Source organism: Genypterus blacodes, unplaced genomic scaffold (genome assembly GCF_046128005.1).
Source record: "Genypterus blacodes isolate CSIRO-AG114 ecotype Tasmania unplaced genomic scaffold, CSIRO-AGI_Gbla_v1 ptg000005l_1, whole genome shotgun sequence".
Classification (NCBI taxonomy): Eukaryota; Metazoa; Chordata; class Actinopteri; order Ophidiiformes; family Ophidiidae; genus Genypterus; species Genypterus blacodes.
In genome coordinates this window covers 2,511,807-2,530,000 of record NW_027466819.1, presented here as the reverse complement: position 1 = coordinate 2,530,000, position 18,194 = coordinate 2,511,807, and the positions used below count along the sequence as shown (strand labels likewise).

General features: G+C 46.2%; 2 protein-coding genes across 2 annotated transcripts in view; one reads left to right on the top strand and one right to left on the bottom strand.

The window, feature by feature from the left end:
• myadmb (myeloid associated differentiation marker b) overlaps positions 1 to 3,040 on the top strand; it is a 6,258-nt gene extending 3,218 nt beyond the window's left edge. Inside the window, exon 2 of the mRNA XM_076149287.1 lies at positions 269 to 3,040. Coding sequence (XP_076005402.1) covers positions 389 to 1,270 — 882 coding nt within the window. The 5' untranslated portion in view covers positions 269 to 388 and the 3' untranslated portion in view covers positions 1,271 to 3,040. The remainder of the gene's footprint in view (positions 1 to 268) is intronic.
• Positions 3,041 to 7,443: 4,403 nt separating this feature from the next.
• On the bottom strand, positions 7,444 to 15,207 carry nfatc4 (nuclear factor of activated T cells 4). The gene is made up of 13 exons (XM_076147409.1): positions 14,696 to 15,207; positions 11,483 to 11,649; positions 10,880 to 11,398; positions 10,591 to 10,766; positions 10,336 to 10,498; positions 10,138 to 10,238; positions 9,801 to 9,902; positions 9,524 to 9,711; positions 9,257 to 9,397; positions 9,041 to 9,096; positions 8,725 to 8,851; positions 7,838 to 8,572; positions 7,444 to 7,654 (listed from the first exon to the last, which is right to left on the bottom strand). The coding sequence occupies exons 1-13, from the start codon at positions 14,877 to 14,879 to the stop codon at positions 7,605 to 7,607; spliced, it is 2,709 nt and encodes a 902-aa protein (XP_076003524.1). The 5' UTR covers positions 14,880 to 15,207; the 3' UTR covers positions 7,444 to 7,604.
• Positions 15,208 to 18,194: the final 2,987 nt, after the last annotated feature.

Below are 18,194 nucleotides of genomic sequence, written 5' to 3'. Positions count from 1 at the left end.
TAAAAAAAATGCTGCAGTCGGGGGCTGAAATTGTGTTTTCATGAGGTCTCTCGTTGCTTCTGCCATTCATAAAAACACAATCAAAGCTTTGTGTGCTGCTGAAAATGGTATGTAGGTTTACAAAGCCTGTTTGAGCCGAGTGACAAGCTGATGCCCTCATGTGGTCACAACATGTCATCAACCTAAAGGTCTTAGAAGATAAACTTGATAAAAACTAAATGTTAATGTCAAATTGCTCATCGATTGTCTCTCTTATCTTCTCTTGCAGTTGTTTCTGAGTGGCTGAAAGAGGAAAGTGAATCCAAAGGGAAATAAAGAAGAGATCTGACAGGAAGTTGTTACATTTCAGTTCCTCTCATCTGGTCGGTTTCCTTCCACATCTTCCATCATGCCTATTGTCTTCCAGTCCAATTCTCTGGTGTGGGTGCGGCTGGCGGCGCTGGTCTTCTCCTGCGTGGCCTTCTCCGTGGCAGTGCACGGCGGCAGACTCCAGCATGGCACAGGAGACTGGTGCATCTTCTGCTGGGCCTTCAGCTTCGCCGGCACTCTGCTCGTCCTCCTGGTGGAGATTTTCGGCCTGCAGACCCGAGCGCCTGTTTCCTGGAAGAACTTCCCCATCACCTTTGCCTGCTACGCCGCGCTGCTCTGCCTGTCTGCCTCCATCATCTTCCCCCTCTATTACCTCAAGGGCTCCACAGGACAAAGTGAGGTCCGTGACTACCGCATTGTGGCGACGGTCTTCTCCTGCCTGGCCACCATCGCCTACATGACCGAGGTCAGCATCAGCAAGGCTCGTCCAGGCGAGGTGGCCGGCTACATGGCCACAGCGCCCGGCCTGCTCAAAGTCTGCGAGACCTTCGTAGCCTGCATCATCTTCGTCTTCGTCAGCGATCCTGTGCTGTATGACCGTCACGCCTCAGTCCAGTACTGCATGGCCGTCTACTGTATCTGCTTCATCCTGTCAGCGGGCATCATCGTGCTGTGTGTGGGAGAGTGCACCGGCTGCCTCCCTTTCCCATTTGCACGCTTCCTGTCTGCCTACGCCCTGCTGGCTGTGGTCCTGTACCTGACAGCTGCCATCATCTGGCCCATCTTCAGCTTTGACCCCAAGCACGGAGGAATGAAAGACAGGCCGTACTCCTGCAGCACAACCATGGGGCTGTGTTCTTGGGATAAGTTCATGGCCGTGGCTGTGCTCACTGGCGTCAACTTCATCCTCTACTTAGCTGATCTAATCTACTCCGCCCGCTTGGTGTTTGTGAGCGCCTGAGGGACAGCGTGATGGCAGAGGTTGGCATTAGGCCGGCAGTATGCTCCAAATGAAATCAAAGTTGGCATATTCGTAAGGGCGGGTGAACTGCTGTTAGATACGGTGGTGCGAGCTAATGCCATTAGCCTTCCACAGCATTCATACCAGCTTGAGCTCGCGAGTCCTGATAGGAAGAAAGTGTAGAGTTATACTGGAAAGCTAGATTCCCAGTATAACTCTATTTTAGTATAAATTTGCATATATATTTGCAATATATCTTTAATTTCTCTTCCCAACAACAGGTCGATGCTCAAATTACAAATGAATTTAATTATACAATCGTTCAAGTATCAACAGTGGAACTCTGCAGGAGACTCGGCCGGTTCTTTCAAAACAAACAAAAGCCATGACGTGATCAAATTACAGCCAATCACATTACAAGGTCGGCTCAGGATGGATTGGAGATGAGATCGCATCATGGACAGTGAGGCTGTCCCAGGGTTTGGCCAACCTGAGTGGTCGAAGCAAAAACTGGTGTCTCTTTTTGCCCCTAAATGCACCGTTTCCACTGAGCGAACATGCCAAATATGATTTCAAGTGAAGTGTATTGCCCTATTACAGCCTTGGAGAGACAAAGAGAGAGAGAGAGATGAGGAGGAGGAGGAGGAAGGAGGGGAGAGGCTGAGTTAATGACTATGTTTACATGCAGGAATATGATGATATCGTCCAGGATCTATTGGTTTTCTAATCAGTGCAAACATTTGAGGCTTTCAGTCAATACAGATAAGATAAGATTAGATAAGATGAAAGTTTATTATCCAGCCACACATGTAAGCCATAAGCAGAATCTCCCCAACAAGAATTTAACAAGGATACAAAGCAAACAACTAAAATACTGTGTGCATGTAAACATAGTCAGGTATGAGGAATGAAATGAAAGAAAACGTAAATGGTGGCTTACTTTTTTGCATAATGTGTCTGTCAGCATTCGGCCTTAAGTCTGTTTTCAGTTTGACTTCAGCCATAAAGAGACAGCCGAGCCATATGTCTGTCCACTGCCAAGCGAAAGAAACACAGGAAACATCATGAAGTTCAGTCGTAGGGAGCCAAGTTGAGTTATTTCATACAATACACGATAGGATAAGTATTTATATAAGAGACCAAAACTGATGAACACCTGCTCTACTATCCGACCATTCTGCTAAATTAATACCTAATTAGAATATGAGTTTATGTTATAGAGGAAACATGTTTTGTATAGGACGCTCCTCCTGATCCTGTTGTTTTAGCCATTAATGCTTTGTGTGCAGCTCCGGTGTTATAAGACTTGAAGTAGTGCAAAGAACAGTTTACATGATGAAATGAAGAATGCTAGGCAAGCTTTTATTTGCTCACGTTATGGTATATGTGTATGTATATCTCCAAGCTACAAGCTAAGACAAGAATATATATATGTGGCAAGATTTTGGATTTTTAAAGTGCACTTAATAATTGTATTTTATATATGAGCTCTCTGTAGTATGACGCCTCAAAGTATCAAAGCACCTATAAGTATCTAACCCAACACCACTAAATGATTCTGCCTACGTTGTCAATTGGGCCTCTTTTTTTTTGTACTGCTGTAAAAATACTTGGAGAAGAGATAAAAGATGCGTCTCTCTTTTGATGTTGGTGTTACATAACTTCTTTTTTTTATATATATATTCCACTGTTTGGGTTTCAAGTGTGCATACCACATCAGTGTTGTAGGAAAATGTAATCCTGACTTTCAATAAAGCCACATGGTAAACAGATGTGTGTGCGGTTTCATTCTGGTACTGTTACAGTTCCTATACCGTTCATCATGATGTTTATGGCTCAGCATAGAAACCACATTCTTCAAATGGAGTAAAGTAAAGATAAGGAAACAAAATGAATAGGAAGGAAAGCAAAGGAAACAAAAACTGAGATCATTCCTGCTTTATTGTTGTTACTAATTATGTGTGATGTAATTCATAAGTAAACACTGAAGACTACAGCAGTTTCCATTTAGATGTGTTAAAAGCGGGAATAAGGTCTTTGTTGAATTTAGAAATAACAGTAAAAACGACTTCTTTTCAATCAAAAGCTTGTAGTTGTAACAGTTGCAGCTGTTTCAGTGATTGCTGTAGTGTAATAGCAGCAATAGCAGCAGCAGTGGTGCAGTGTTACCACAGTGGTAGTGTGTAGCACTTCTGTTTACTTTATCTGTCATCAAAATGATTATTTTTTCCTCTTGTGGAAATCTAAGTTTGAATCAGGAGTCACATCCCCCAGCTCGTCCTGGGGGTCCCATGACATCCCCAGGCCAGATTTGATATCCGATCCGTATTGAGTCAGCGCTGCGGTGTCTTCCTAGCTGGACATGCCAAAATAATCTCTCTCGCCCTTTGAGACGTTGTGCGTGAGGTTGGCTTATACAAATACATTTGGCTTGACTTGAATAGCTGCTGGTCGGGGAGGCGTCCGGATCAGATGTTTGTACCACACTGGCTGACTCCTTTCAAAACAAAGGAGCAACAGTTGTACTTGAATTCCTCGCCCTAATCCTAAAGGTGAGTGTCAACATCCACTCATCACTTACTAACCAGAGCTCAAGACCCTCAGTGAGGTCTGGAACATTGACAAACTCCTCATCCTAAACTTTAAGATGAGACTCAGCACCTTTTTTGTTTACATCTCCCTGTGCAGAAAGTCCTGCTACTATTGTTTTGAGGAATAAAGTCCAGTGTGGAGTGGCCTTCCTAATCTCTTTAAGAAACTAAATTAATTCTGGGACTTCCCACTCCGACCCATAAAAAGAACAAAGCGTGTAAGTCATCAGCCCAACAATAGCCTGATACAATCTCCAAATCAAAGAGGCCACAGAACTCAACACAGTGTCACGTCTCCACTCTTAAAGCAAATGCATTGTTTTCAAAGTTCATAACAACGCGCATGTGATTGACAGCACAATCCTGAGCTCAATGTACACAGATAATGAAGACAGATTCACAGACGTGTGGATCGGACCGGCTTTGGCCTTTAGTCAGACTCATTCTGATGTCGAGGCCAGAGTTTGTATCACCGTGATACAGTTCATCAATCAGCCACACCTGACACTTTAAAGATATCTGAAGGCTGAAACTAACCTGTGAGAATCTGTGTGTGTGTCAGAGTGGTGGTTATGCAGAATCGTGAATCAGAAGCTACATTTGTCTGGGTTAAAGCTACACTGCCAGTGACTTACAATTCACTGAACTACTCTTATTCTTACTCCAGTGTCTGTCTGGGGACTGGACTGTGGCGTCTGGCATCGTTTTGCAGTAATGACCGAATCCAATCATCAAATAAGCATCGACCCCGGTCCCCTTTATGTTTCTGGACTCTCTTCACCCCCTGGATGCACGCCAGCACAGGGACCCTTCAGAACCAGAGAATTCTTATGAAGTGTAAGCAGAACACTTGTACTTTTGACTGCTATAAGAGCAACAATGTCTCTGCATTATATCTGGTAGAAGCTAATAAATGACTGGCGTGCATCAAAACCTTATGTCTGTATGTGTGTGTGTGCGTCATGGCTCCAATAACACTGGACTCATTTTATTATCTTTGGCAGTTGCTACTGTTTGGGGCAAAGCAGGCGTAATAAAACTGGACCCGATCAAACCCAGTCACTGCTACTTCATTACAAAGCAATACTGTAACTATGACAACAACAGCAGGCCTGATTTTTCATTGTGATGGATGACTGTTGTCTAAATCAAGTTTCCTTTGTAATAAGATTAAGCCAGCGCTGCCTGAGAAGCATCAAATCTAAAGCATTAATATTGTTTGATGTTTAACCGGAATGTTATTGTCAGTAATTGGACTAAATACACGGCCTCTGGTTGTAGGTTGTAAAGTCAAATGCATAGAAGGAGGGAATGGGGACAAAGAAATAGAGAGATTGTGTTAAAAGTATGACAATCCTTCCTCCTGTTCCTGTTCTAACCAAGAGGAGCTTCACTGAGCCCATCACCTGGAATCTTGATCTTCTAAATCTAAATGAAATAGATTCTTTGTGCTTGCTTCTCAGTTTTCAAGCCATCGAGCTCAATGACAGCTTGCTGTGTAAGCAGTTTGTGAGTGGAGAGTGAAGCAATGTATGTGGGATCGGCCCCTTGTGTACTCATCGGGCTTATTTCAACACAACCGTTGCTTCTGACCCCACAGCTACCCTGCAGTCAGTTGCCATTTGTCCCTTCCAGTTTTTAGTGAGATATTCACAGAAGCAGCAGCCGCCCGTCTCACATACCGCAGTGACCCTATAGTTAGGTTGTCATTTGGGAATCTGTCTTTCCAGTAATGAACGCCAGCTTTAGACGTAATGGTCAGTCTGTCACTTAGGCCCTTTATGATCCAGAGCAGGCATTCGCATTAAGGCTCTGCTTGGCCTCTGCTGCTTCAACCTGCATGTGTCAGTCATGGGGCTTTGGTGAGCTCGGCGTCTGAAATTTGAGATTAGAACTCCCCCTGGTGTGAGTTTGGGTAGACTTCATCTGAGGAGACACGAGGGTGGACGCGTCACATGGAGCGGCAGATAACAGAAGAGCTTAGGGTGAAATGGAATGAGTCTTACCGGCATGAAGAAGTCTTTCAAACTACTACTTAAAACTACTATCCATTCAAATCCATGCTGACAGTAGATTGGCAGGAATGGTGAGTTACATGCAGCCTGGAATTTCAGAGATGTTTGAATGAAAGCCCAAAGAAGAGCAGGGGCTAAAACAAAAGACACTTTAACATTAAAATTGAGTTTTCAACCAACAAAACATATAACAGTAGTCTGTGATCGGTCTATGAAATGAATTTGTGTGTCTTGTTAAGGGAATATAAGTGAAATAAGATTCATAACTGATGTCCATAAAAAAGTATATTAATGTTCTGCACAGGAAATATAAGGGATTTTTTGACAGGGCTGTTTGCAGTAACGTGGAACGGACAAATGGACAAATTTTCTCCAGTTTTACCGCTCAAGAACTGAGCACCTTTCCTGGGCTCTGGCCAGAGTGAAATGAAAGAGCTGGAAGTCGACCAGTCGGTGTCGAGGAGGGATTACGGCGTCAGATTCCAAGCATAAATTAATCTCAAATGATGTCCAGGACTCCATACCAACACTTAACTATATCTGTCTCTACCATTAGGCTGTTTTAGTCCCAAGTCTCCAACATGCCCATGTATGGCTGTGCAGAAGCATATAGGCCCATAAAAGTGTCAAACTAACATATAAAGCCACTTAAGCCTCCTGTTTGTTTGGTTTATTGCCTTTTTGTTATTGGTGTTTTGCAATAATTAAAGCTTTTTGCCTATATTTCCTATAGGCACAGTGTATTTAGTGGAGAAGATGGGAACACCAGAAAACAAGGCCTGTGGAGGTTTACAGCAGAATGATTAACACCTCAGACATTCAGTCCCGTTGAGAGGTTCTGGTGCTGATCCCCCCCCCAGGTGGCAGTGTTCTTCCAGCAGTCCGGTCAAACAGCAGCGTGTTCCCTCAGCGCCTCCACAGTCTCTAACAAAGGATATCTCATACAAACCTTTCAAACAACTCAACCGCTCACAGCTTGCACGCATCAACTCCTGCAGGTTACACACCAGGTCAATTTCTCAGAGCTGCGTTCCATCTCAACACTTTTCTCTTTTACACCACAACTTAAGGCAAGAAAAATGGAACAAACCAAAAAACAAGTCAGAGCCCCAGAGCTACTGAGCTATAATACAAACAGGATTACTCACACCACTTTGGCAAAGTTAGTTATTGGTAATTGTTCTGATGAATACAAATATCTCTAAGCTTTGAAATTTATCCTTAGATATCAGCTGGAAACCCTTTGTTAAGTAAAGATATCTGAATGTAGTGATGGTGAATTTGGCAGCATAGTGTGAGATTAGACCTGTGGTTTTCAAACTGTGGTACATAGACGACTGATCGTACTTTTAGCGCCCCCTGGTGGTGGGATGGTACATGGCTGGAAATTTTAAAACAATTGAAATCTACTTCTTCTGTTATAGTTCCATTATTATAAACTTTAAAGTGTAAAACTTGGTGGTTGGAAGCAAAACACATAACACACACATCATGCCCAAAGAGTTTCTTGTATAATTTATATTGAAACACGTAAAAACATTAGTCTCCCTTCATAAAACCATAACAGTTACTTCTGCTCATAATTACAACAGTGTCCTGGTCATCTAACTACCCTGTCAACATTGCATTCAAATTGGAGCGATGCATCTTAATACCGAGTGCATACGGGATAGAATGATGCTGATTATCAAACAGGTCTGATGTTGCTCAGGTTGGCCGGTTGTCCGTCTATGAGCCTGACTGGAAAGAGCGGATGTCCTCGCCGATGAACTCAGTCACTGTGGAGGAAGAAGGCCAGATAATCAATGTCCTGTCCATCAATCAACCTAACACCTCCTATCCCACTGACACAAACAAATCCATCAATAATTCATTCATTCATATCCACGTCAGTCTATCATGTATCTGTGTCAGTTTAATCTGAATTCATACGTCAAGACGAAGGCCTACATGTGACTCACCTTCTTCTAATGTGATGTGGTGCATAGAGGCAGAGCTGTTAAACTCCAGGGGGCTTTCCTGAACCTTGGTGCTGGCCTGTGCGTCCCTCTCTCCCCCGTGTCCTGTCCCCAGCACCCTGCCGTGGGAATCCCAGGCGTCGTAGTGGGAGTAGGGTGCCGGGCAGATGTCCTGATAGTGGCTCGGGTTGGAGGGAGGAGATGGACACACCTCCTGGGGATAAGAAGAGTAATGGGGGTAAGGGGAGGTTGGGATGGGAGGCAGAGGAGAGGTGGAGATGGGGCTTCCAGCAGGGAACGGGCTGAGAGAAGAGGAGTGGGAGGGAGAGGGTGAGGAGGACAGGTAGGGTGAGTCGAGCCACGGGGAGGGGGAGGGAGAGGGAGGCTGAGGGCCACGAAGGTACAGCGGGGGAAGGAGCTCAGTGAAGCCCAGCTCCAGGTTCTCAAAGCTGGGGTGCCGCTCGGACAGGGTCCCCCTGGAGCCTCCGGTCTCCTCCACCGCAGCGTTGGGTTTGGGGCAGTACTCCTCATGGTAGCTGACAGCTGTGCATGGAGGCGAGTAGGTGGAGGGGTAAGGGGGCAGGTGGAAGCCCAGGCCTTGCTCCTCTGGCGTGTGGTTGCCTCTCAGGTGGAGGCCTCGCTCAACTCTGCCCTGACCCCCCATGGGGCACATAGTCCCCCCATCAAGGGGCAGCACAGAGGGTCGGGTGAGCAGGGGGTCTTCCTCTTTGAACATAACTGTGGGGGACAACAGAAACAGGAAAAACATTCTGTATGTCACCAAACAGCTTCACACTCACATTACTTAACCATTTCCAGCTAATTGCTTCCACTCTCTTTTCTGGTCATAAAACTGATTGACTGATTGATTGAACTCAGCTCAGACTCACTGGGGAGATATTTGAAGCAGTGTGTGCTGCTCCGTTTTCTCTTCCCATTGGAGACGTACAGACTGACCGACACGGGCCGACTGACGGACGGGTCGCTGTACACCGGGACCCTCACACACAGCAAACACTAGAAGGAAAGAGAAGGAACACGCAGGATATGACACATCCATCAGCAACGGTCACAGGTTGAGTTAAAGCCAAACTTAGATATAAAGGTCAGAGCGCCATGGAAGGAAATTCAATAAGAAAACTACTGATTTGTAGCTTTGACGTACAGGCTATACACACACACACACACGCACGCAAACACGATTACCTCGTTGCTATTGTCACGGTCAACATGTGCCTCTTCCTCCCACTGCAATTTCCCATCTAATGAATAAAAGACATATGGTTAAGTTTAGGTCTAATGTAGAAAACGACTACAGAAGGCTTGTTGTTTTATTCTAATTCTCTTTCAGCAACTTCTTAAAAGCTCATTCAAATACAAAAGCAGAAGCACAGTCTTTACGTCTCCTCTGTTGACATTTACCCGTCCCTCGCTCCATGAAGAGCACTCTGGAGATGGGCAGGAAGTTGGTGCCGCTCAGCAGCAGCTCCTCCCCTCCCTCCACAGAGCAGGAGGTCAGGCTGACGGACTCGATGACCGGCAGCTCCTGGGCCGAGCGCTGGGCTGATGCACACGAGCCAAGCAGAGAAAAGCGTCAGACAGAAATACTGCGTGTAACTGAACGTCACACTGGCCACAAGTGAGACGTTTACTTTGCTTTTTTGTGTTCTGCACTGGCATGTGACTCACAGCATTCAATGGGCAGGGATGCGACCTGCAGAGCAAGCACCCGTCCAGGAGCGGCCACAGGGGGCGCTAGAGAGAGATGGGTACGAAACACCAAACGCACGCGTGTGTTCTTCCGTCCAACATCCGTCTCTCCTTTCCTCAGTTCAATGTCAGAGTTTCTCAGCTTGAGAATCCCAGCACAGTCGATGCTGACACACAGAAATAAACTCATTGTCTCACAGCAGAACTATTATAATCATTAAACATCATGCTGAGCTACACACACAGATCAACTCACAGTGCCGTCATGTTGTTCTCAGGCGTGAGGGGGATATCCAGCAGCTTGGTCCCAGCCTGGACACTCTCATGACTGGCTGTCCCCACCATCTTCCCTGTCACCCTGAGGTTCAAAACAGCTTTTACACTGACTCATATATAATCACATTTAATAAAGTCACAAGGAACAAAACAAACAGCTAGAAGCATTAGGCCAAAGAGACCATGACAACATTTCCCTGAAGTAATATCAGTTACAAAAACAAAGAAACAACTGCAATAAATGAGTCACAGAGAGCTCGAGTCATGATGATTTGAGCTTGGTTGGATATTTATTGAGCAGCATTAAAGGGCCGTACCTGTGTATCTGATAGAAAGGATGCGGCCTGATCGATCTGTCGTCAGCTGTTCCGACAAACACCTGGAGAGAGAGCGGCTTCCTCTCTGTGTAACCACACAGCTGTGCAGAGACGCAGAGACGCTTATGAGACCAACGGCAACAGACCACAACACAAGTCTGACCAGATGATTGGAAACATCACCCAACAGGTTTGTACCTTAACCACAGGATGTCCTGCTGGTGTCGCCTTGACGGCCCCTCTGCTCCCCTCTGTCTCATAGTGCGCTCTGTGATGTGGGCGGGGCTGAACCTCAATACGCAGATCGTACTGGTCAAACTGGGAGGGCAGTGGCCAATCCAGTGGCGGCAGGGCGTTAGTCCTATAAGTAAAGGATCGGTTAGACTGAGGATCATTTGCATGGTGTTAATCTTACAATGGCCTGAATGCGGAGGTGTGTACATGCGTGCTTGCCTGAATAGAGGGCTGTGTGCGCTGGCTCGGGTCCGGCCCCAGCCCAGAGAGGAAGGTACAGACAGATAGTCCATGCCCAGTGTGGGAAGCTCTCTCCTGTGCTGGTGGGGGTCTGGCTGTGGGCAGGGGGAGCTGTGGCCTGGAGCCTGCTCCTGATCCACCTCCCTGGGAGAAAGCTAGAGGAGACAAGGGCACAGCAGAACCAGGTCAGGATCAATATTGGCCATCTTTAGGATTTTCTGGGGCTTTGTTTCGTGGCTATTGAAGGACGCCTTGCTTATCTCTTTACCTGTTCCAGTGACGTCTTCCTGGTTTTCTGTGGGATGCTGAGCTCGCAGCTGCTCGGCGGAGCTTGCGACTGAGGGGTGGAGTCTCCACGCTCCAGGTTGCATCCGTGAAGATCCTCTGAATAACTGCCCCTCCGTGAGGTGCAGGGCGACGCCAGGGGGGAGTTTCTGCGCTTTTTCCCACCTGGGGAAGTTGGCCGGGAGGACGGCGACAGCCCGAAATTGACGGTGGCCTCGTTCAGCTCCTCCTCCTCCACCAGCAGCGAGTCGCAGCTGGAGGCGGGGCTCAGCCAGCCGCGGGAGGATGGGCTGGAGGCCGGGCTGGGGCTGAGGGAGCCGGGGCATCCATCACGGTAGGTGAAGGGATCCAACAAGGGGAGGTAGAGGCGCTCTCGGTCCCAACCACCACCACCGCCACCACCCATGTCCCAGTAGCTGGCGATAGAGGGTGCTGGGTCATCTTCAGGTGAGATGGTGGTGATTTGGATGCTGGGACACTCAACCACACGAGACTCTGACACCTGGAGAGAACACAAGATACTTCAATACCTCAGCTTTGGCTTGATATTTTAGAGGCCCACTTCGGGACACCTGTGCTCTCTCACCTGTACCGAACGTGCCGGCAGACTCTCATAGGTGCCGCTGAACTCTCTGACCAACGCCCTACGCGGGGGAGGAGAATGCATGCCAGCCCTTTGATTGGACGAGGACGGGGGGCTGGGGATGCTGATTGATTGGCCTGCATGAGTGGCTGCCAGATGGTTGTCTGCAACTGATAGAAATGATTATCAGATCGCATGTGAGGAACCATCACACACAAAATAAACAAGAGAGTTTAGCAGACGGACTGGCAAAATCATTCATACATTGTTTTGCTCGTTAACCAAACATGAGAGAACACAGCCTAAGCACACACACACACACACACACACACAGTACACTGTTGTTGTTGTTGTTGTTGAACACTGAAAGAAATCTGATCTTTCTTGCTTTAAAGGCTGATAGTTGAGAGCTTTATTTCACTCATATTCACCTTTTCTGACATATGGTTACTGTTTCTTTTCTGGCTTCTTCCTAATGACCTCAACGTTTCCCCCCCTTTGATTGCAGAGACGCTTCCCTTCAGTTCTATACTGTATGTTGTGGGTTTTCGGGCGGTCACATGACCTCCTGTACTTCTACTGCTTCCTTTTTTTTTTTGAACGGAGACCACATCGTAACCGCTACCTCACTAAACTAGAGCTCTTTAGGTTCTAGCACGCAAACTACTCATTAGATATCAATCATAATATTGTAAACACGACCTGTGGTAAGTGGGGATTCATTTTTTATAATCGCAGCATGATTAGATCATTCATCACTTCTTCTTGAACTACAAAACTGTAATTGCTGCCATATGGCAAAATCATGCAATTATGGAACGGCTCCCTGTGAAGTGCAGCAGCGTAGCAATCTAGATTATGAAGGTCACAAACGGGAAATATGGCAGCATTTTTCTCATTAAATGATGTGAATATTTAATTATTTGATGTTGTTTTGAACCTTGAGAGGATTGATGAAACGATATTACAGCATATTATATATTTTCAATTAAAATGAGCAAAATAAATCTAAATGTTTCATGCTCCATTATGCTTCAGTGTTCCTTATGGCAGCAATTCTCCAGGTAACCCCCAACACCGTTTATGTTAAACATTCTTTCCTTTAAATGGTTATTTTGAGTGAGAAAACACATTTCAGTTATTTGCATGCATAAATAGTAACGAGTGCAATAAAAGTGTGAATTCTGACCACATCATGAAGTCTACTTTTGGCTAACTGCTCCTAATTTAACCAAGAACCGCTTACCCAACTCCACTCCTAACTGTGTGTGAGGAGGGTTTTGGTCTATTCAGCGTTTAGGTCATTTTTAAAAAATTCCAAATAGAATTTTTGAAGTTTAGCTGTTTGGACCCATGTGAGGACACGACCCCTCTATAGTACACAGCCACCACTGCTGCATTTCCACTGGGCCTCTGGGATCAGCCTGCACACGGAGCCAAACAGTAGTTAGTCCGTAATGAGCAAGGCTCCGACCAATCATTGTTGTGCTGCAGTGGCGGCGGGCCATATAGGCAATTTTTGGGCAATGCAGATGCACGGTTGCACGAGCCAACGAATGAAGACTTGGGGTGAAAAATCTCTACAAATGTTTCCTGGCAACAAAAATATTTCCAAGTGATTAAAGCTGCGGGGCTGAGGCAACGCTTTGCTCGTTGGATGCTTCATATGAAAAGGTCATTTAGGATTTTGAGCAAAAACACCACGAGACGAGTTTGTTAGCGGTCAGCTGCCGAAGCTTCTCAAACGGCAGTTGACGGTTATCGTTCTGTCACTTTGATTTGGGAAGTCTTGTCTGAAAACCCGACAGACAGACAAAAACATGTAATCCTGTGTCCCGAGTTGAACCTCTTATAAAAATGTTGGCACAGGTTTACATCAGTGGACATAGAAGGCTGAGGACACAAACTGTGACAGCGGAGATTTGACGCAGATTGCACTGGACTGTGTGGAGGCGGAGACTAAAGCTTAGTCTAAAAACTAGAGGTAGTTTCATCTGTAGCTCACTTTCATGCGAGGGTGTGGTGATATGACTGTATGCCAGTGTGGGAGGGAGACACGTGAGAGGTTGGATGTGAGGTGTCTCTCTGTGTGTGTGTGTGTGTGTGTGTGTGTGTGTATAGACTGAAAAATGGGAAGATGGGGGTAGAGCAAAAGAGAGAGGGGAGGTGTGTATGTGGTGTGTGTTCAGTCCACAGAGGTTGAGGTTCCTCCCCAGATGGCAGCTGTTAACTTCGCTCACACGCACAGCTGATTAGAAACACATTGAGTCTGGGGCTGCATGCACACACGCACACACACGCATACACAAATACATACACGCAATTTCCCTCACACATAAACAGGAATGGAGTGAGATACAGTACACACCAAGCACTGACACACTGGCATGCACACACACACACACAGTCACAGATGCATACCACACACAAGCGCAAAACAAACGCACAATAAAAATATACTCACGCTCACATGCTGACAGAAACAGGCACGCAACACACATACACACATGCTGGAAAGAACACACAAACCACTCATCCACTACAGGACCGACCTCACACACACATACACACACACACACACACACACACGCTACACAGGAGGCACAGGCATGCAGTTATAAAGTCAGAAAAAAGGATGCACACACATCATAGCACATGCAATCTTAATCTTAACACACGCAGGCGCGCGCACACACACGCTGAACTGTAATGAGAGGTATGCAGTTAAAGGCCTACAAAAGGATGCACATCACAGAACACTCTCTCTCTCATGCTCACACACACATAGACACACACACACACACACACACACACACACACACACACACACTATGCTATGAGCACAGACATGCAGTTAAAGGCCTACAAAATAATGCACGTCACAACACAAACCCAATGCTCCCCACACAAGCACACATTAGTCTATATGCACAGCAAATAATCTCTCTCTCTCCCTCTCTCTCTCTCGCTCTCTCTCGCTCTCTCTCTCTCACACACACACACACGCACAGACATACACACACACACACACACACACACACACTATACTCTAAGCACAGGCTTGCAGTTAAAGGCCTTTAAAGGATGAACATCACATATCTCTTTCCCTCACACACACACACACACACACGCACACACACACACACGGTTCCCATGCTTTGCCCCCTGTGTGTGTAGCACGTATATACACTTTTAACCCTAAAAAGTGACTCTAACCCAGACTGCCGGTGGAGTCGAGGTGCACCGGGGCGCCCTCTCTTTCCTCCCCGGGAACGGAGCTCTCCGGCTCGGCTGTGCGCGTCGGGGCCGTCCCCTGGCTCTGCCTCGGCGGGTCCTCCTCGAAGACCAACTTGAACTCGAACTCGCCCTCCTCCCAGCCCGGGCCCGGCGCGGCCCCCATCGCCCTCCGGCACCACGGATACGGAGGCGCTGATTCAGATACAATCTGCCAGAAGACGCCGCTTTCCTGCTGATCTCTCTCCCCCCCCCTAAGAAACACGCGTCAGACGGCTCCTAGGTGGGAGTCATGGCGCAAACATTCCACATCCTCGGAGAGTTTTGGATTCACAACTTCTCACAATGTCTCCAAACTGGTCGCTCGATGAAGTTTTTCAGACTTGAGTCCAGATGAAATGTTCCGTGATCACGCCTCGGTTCTGCCCGCGACATGTCCTCCAGACGCCGCTCGGTCTCTCATAGTCGCTCCCTCGCCATCATCCTTTTCTTCTTCCCACCTCAAGAAAAAAAAGTTTATCAAATATTTTTTTGGTCGTCCTTTACCCTTAATTGCCTTTGGGTGGGTTTCCAGCCCCGCTCGCTCCGTTAGCCGTCCCCCATAGGAGCTGCAGCCTGTCACTCACCCTGATCCCCCACCCCGACCACCTCCCCTCCCCCATATCTGGAGGTTTCCCCTTTTTGTCAAACTTACTACACTTTTACTTAATATACCAACAAAACACTCACATATACAGTATATATTTATGATGATATACATAAAACACACTTGTTATGCTGGTTTCATGAGACACATTTCCAGGTGTAAAGTATGTAAGAACACCATCCTGGGTATCCAAGGGTTTTACAGTTTTTGGACTCTATCTTATATTTCAGTGTGCAGCTGTGTGCAGTTTGCTCCAAGTTTATCTGAAGGCTGTAACAGATAAAGTATAAGGATCAACTTTACTTTTCTTCTTTCCTTCGTAAACTGATCTGAAAACATGAAAATCCCCGAAAAGTGGAGAAGCAAGATGCTGTCCAACTTTGGACCCTTGAGTACATTTGGTCATTTTCAGTATTTTCTTTTTTAAACATGGCCTTAACTTGTCTCTCTCACGTATTCCCACTGTAGAAACCCTTTACTTGCAGTTAAGGGTTTGCTGTCCTTTACACACATTTTATTTAAGTGTCAATGTCTTTGCAGAATTTTAAAGTTGTGGTTTGGTTGACCTTATATTCTCTGTGCAGTATGAGAGGATTAAATGCTTTGTACGCGAAATAATTATTTGCACAGTAGGCAAACTACTAATTACACTCGTTTTAAATTTCCTACTGAGAAATCTGAACTATAGGAGAATAAATGGAAATGTTGGAAAAACTCGGCTGAAGTTCACGTTCCTCTTATTCTCTCATGTACTCTTCCTCCCTGCCATCTGAAAGTTTGTGTTGTACACTCAGAGTGAAAACAGAATGATTATCATTCCCCTCATGCAGCTGAACTCACTGTCTCCTAAAACGCGTCGCCATTGTGCGTAGACTGCTCAGCCACCAGGGCCGTGATGTTCCTGTCAGTGAGTGAACAGACCAGGGCCCGTTTCCTGTGGCCATGAACATGACAGCTCCCTTTTGGGATGTCACTCTTCCTCCTCCTCCCCTTTCTCTCTTCTCTCTTTTTTACCCCACTCCTTCTTCCTCTCCTCCTTGTCCCTCCTTCTTTGAGTTTTTCAACCCCCCCCCCCCCCCCCCTCCCTTTTTTCACTCTCCCTCCCTCCTCTTCCACTCCATGAAGGATCTGTTTCTCATTATCCTCTGTAGTCTGCTCTCTGTCTGAGTCAGGAGACGAAAAACTTAAATAAACACTCTTTCCCTCTCTCTCTCTCTCTCTCTCTCTCTCTCTCTCTCTCTCTCTCTCTCTCCCTCCCTCTCTGCTCTTTTCTCTCTTCTCTCTCCCCCTCTGTCCCCCCCCCCCTCCAGTTCTCACAATCATTAGGCTTACTGTATTTTATGCTGGCGTGTAACTTGGGGCTTGTTTCACTCTCCCTGTCATCCTCTCGGGGGCTTTGTGGGCAGTTCCTCGGAGCCTGGACTGCTCTTAACATGTAACAGTTTGGTTGGGGAGAAGAAATAGTGCTGCAAGTCATCTCCAGTAACTTCTGGCCAGGCAGGCTGAATTATTGCTCCTCGGTTTGCCCGTGGGGCTACAGAGCCTTTTGAATGTTGAAGCCCCTTGCTTATGCATTGCACATTTGTTTTGGTGTCTAAAACTAAAACCGAACTCAGCTCAGGTAGGAAAATCTGAGCAGATCAAACACAGAGCCATTGTGGAGATGGAATGTTTTTGAGGGGATGTGAATCAGTGGAGCTTAGCAGCTAGTAAATGTTTTAAAGGCATCGCTGCACTGTGATGGGTGAGTGCAGCACACTGGAGAAATGGCTGAGTGTCAGATTTTATGAAGGAGAAAGTATTCCTGTGGATGTGGCGCCATCGTGTGGTCAAAAGTGGAACAATATTCCTGACAGGTTTGCTCAGATTTTCCAGCCACAGATTGCAATAAAATATTGCAGACAAACATCAGGAAACGGAAGTGCCGCCTCTCTGATTGTGATTTACGCCAGTTTGGGAGTTTGGACTTAAAGGTTTTGGGCCTTAATAATGCATCAATTAAAATGTTGCATTTCCGAACTTTGCTCATATCCAATATGAGTTTCTCCACATGGATCAGACTCCTCATCATCTACTTTCCCATATGTGACTTTGTAATGTTGGTATTGTAAGATTCCATTCGAGCCCTCAGACCCATTTTGAGTCACAGTTTGGCCACTCCGGCCCGCTGACCCCTGAGAGAGAGGTGAACCCTAATCCTACACACACATCATCTCCACAAGAACTTAGAACATTCTTCGGACTAAGTTGAAGCTCTTGACTAATTTTCAACCAAAATTCCAGATAGAAGCTTATATTTATGAGCCAGAGCAGTAAAACATACAGCCAGGGTTTGTTTGGAACCATAAAGAGCCTGACTGCCAGCTGCCACCATAGAAATCTGTTTAGATTACCCAGAGGGTCAGATGAAAACCTCACAACTTTTCAATGACCTTTCTTGAACAGAAAGATTGTTGGCACTGTGATTTTGAAGAAATGTCAGAAACCTCTGTCGCAATCCTCTGACACGCAGCCAACATCATCATCACATAACATTATCTCATATGAATGGCTCTTCCTCCTCATTGGTTAGTCATCACATACTGTGCCACATATGTCCTCTGTATGATGAGTAAACGAGCTGCATCCTGGACCAACAGGACCTCCACCTATGGGAGGCTGAACTGGGAACATCCTCTGGTTTCTCAGTGCCATACATATCTTAACGGGAATTGTTATTTCATGAACAGATCTATTATGCAATTAGTATCAGCTTCTATGAATTGACCCCTTATAATGGGAATTCCAGAGAAGCAGGCAGTGGCACAACAAGTGTGTGCACACTCACTTTACTCC

What these genes read in the sequence shown, in the direction of transcription:
- nfatc4 (XM_076147409.1), bottom strand. Translation starts at nt 14,879, where the DNA reads ATGGGGGCCGCGCCGGGCCCGGGCTGGGAGGAGGGCGAGTTCGAGTTC. An exon ending in GGAAGACGTCACTGGAACAG is followed by an intron (nt 10,767 to 10,879) that starts GTAAAGAGATAA and finishes TGTCTCCTCTAG; the next exon opens with CTTTCTCCCAGGGAGGTGGA. An exon ending in CTTCATGGAGCGAGGGACGG is followed by an intron (nt 9,097 to 9,256) that starts GTAAATGTCAAC and finishes TTTATTCATTAG; the next exon opens with ATGGGAAATTGCAGTGGGAG.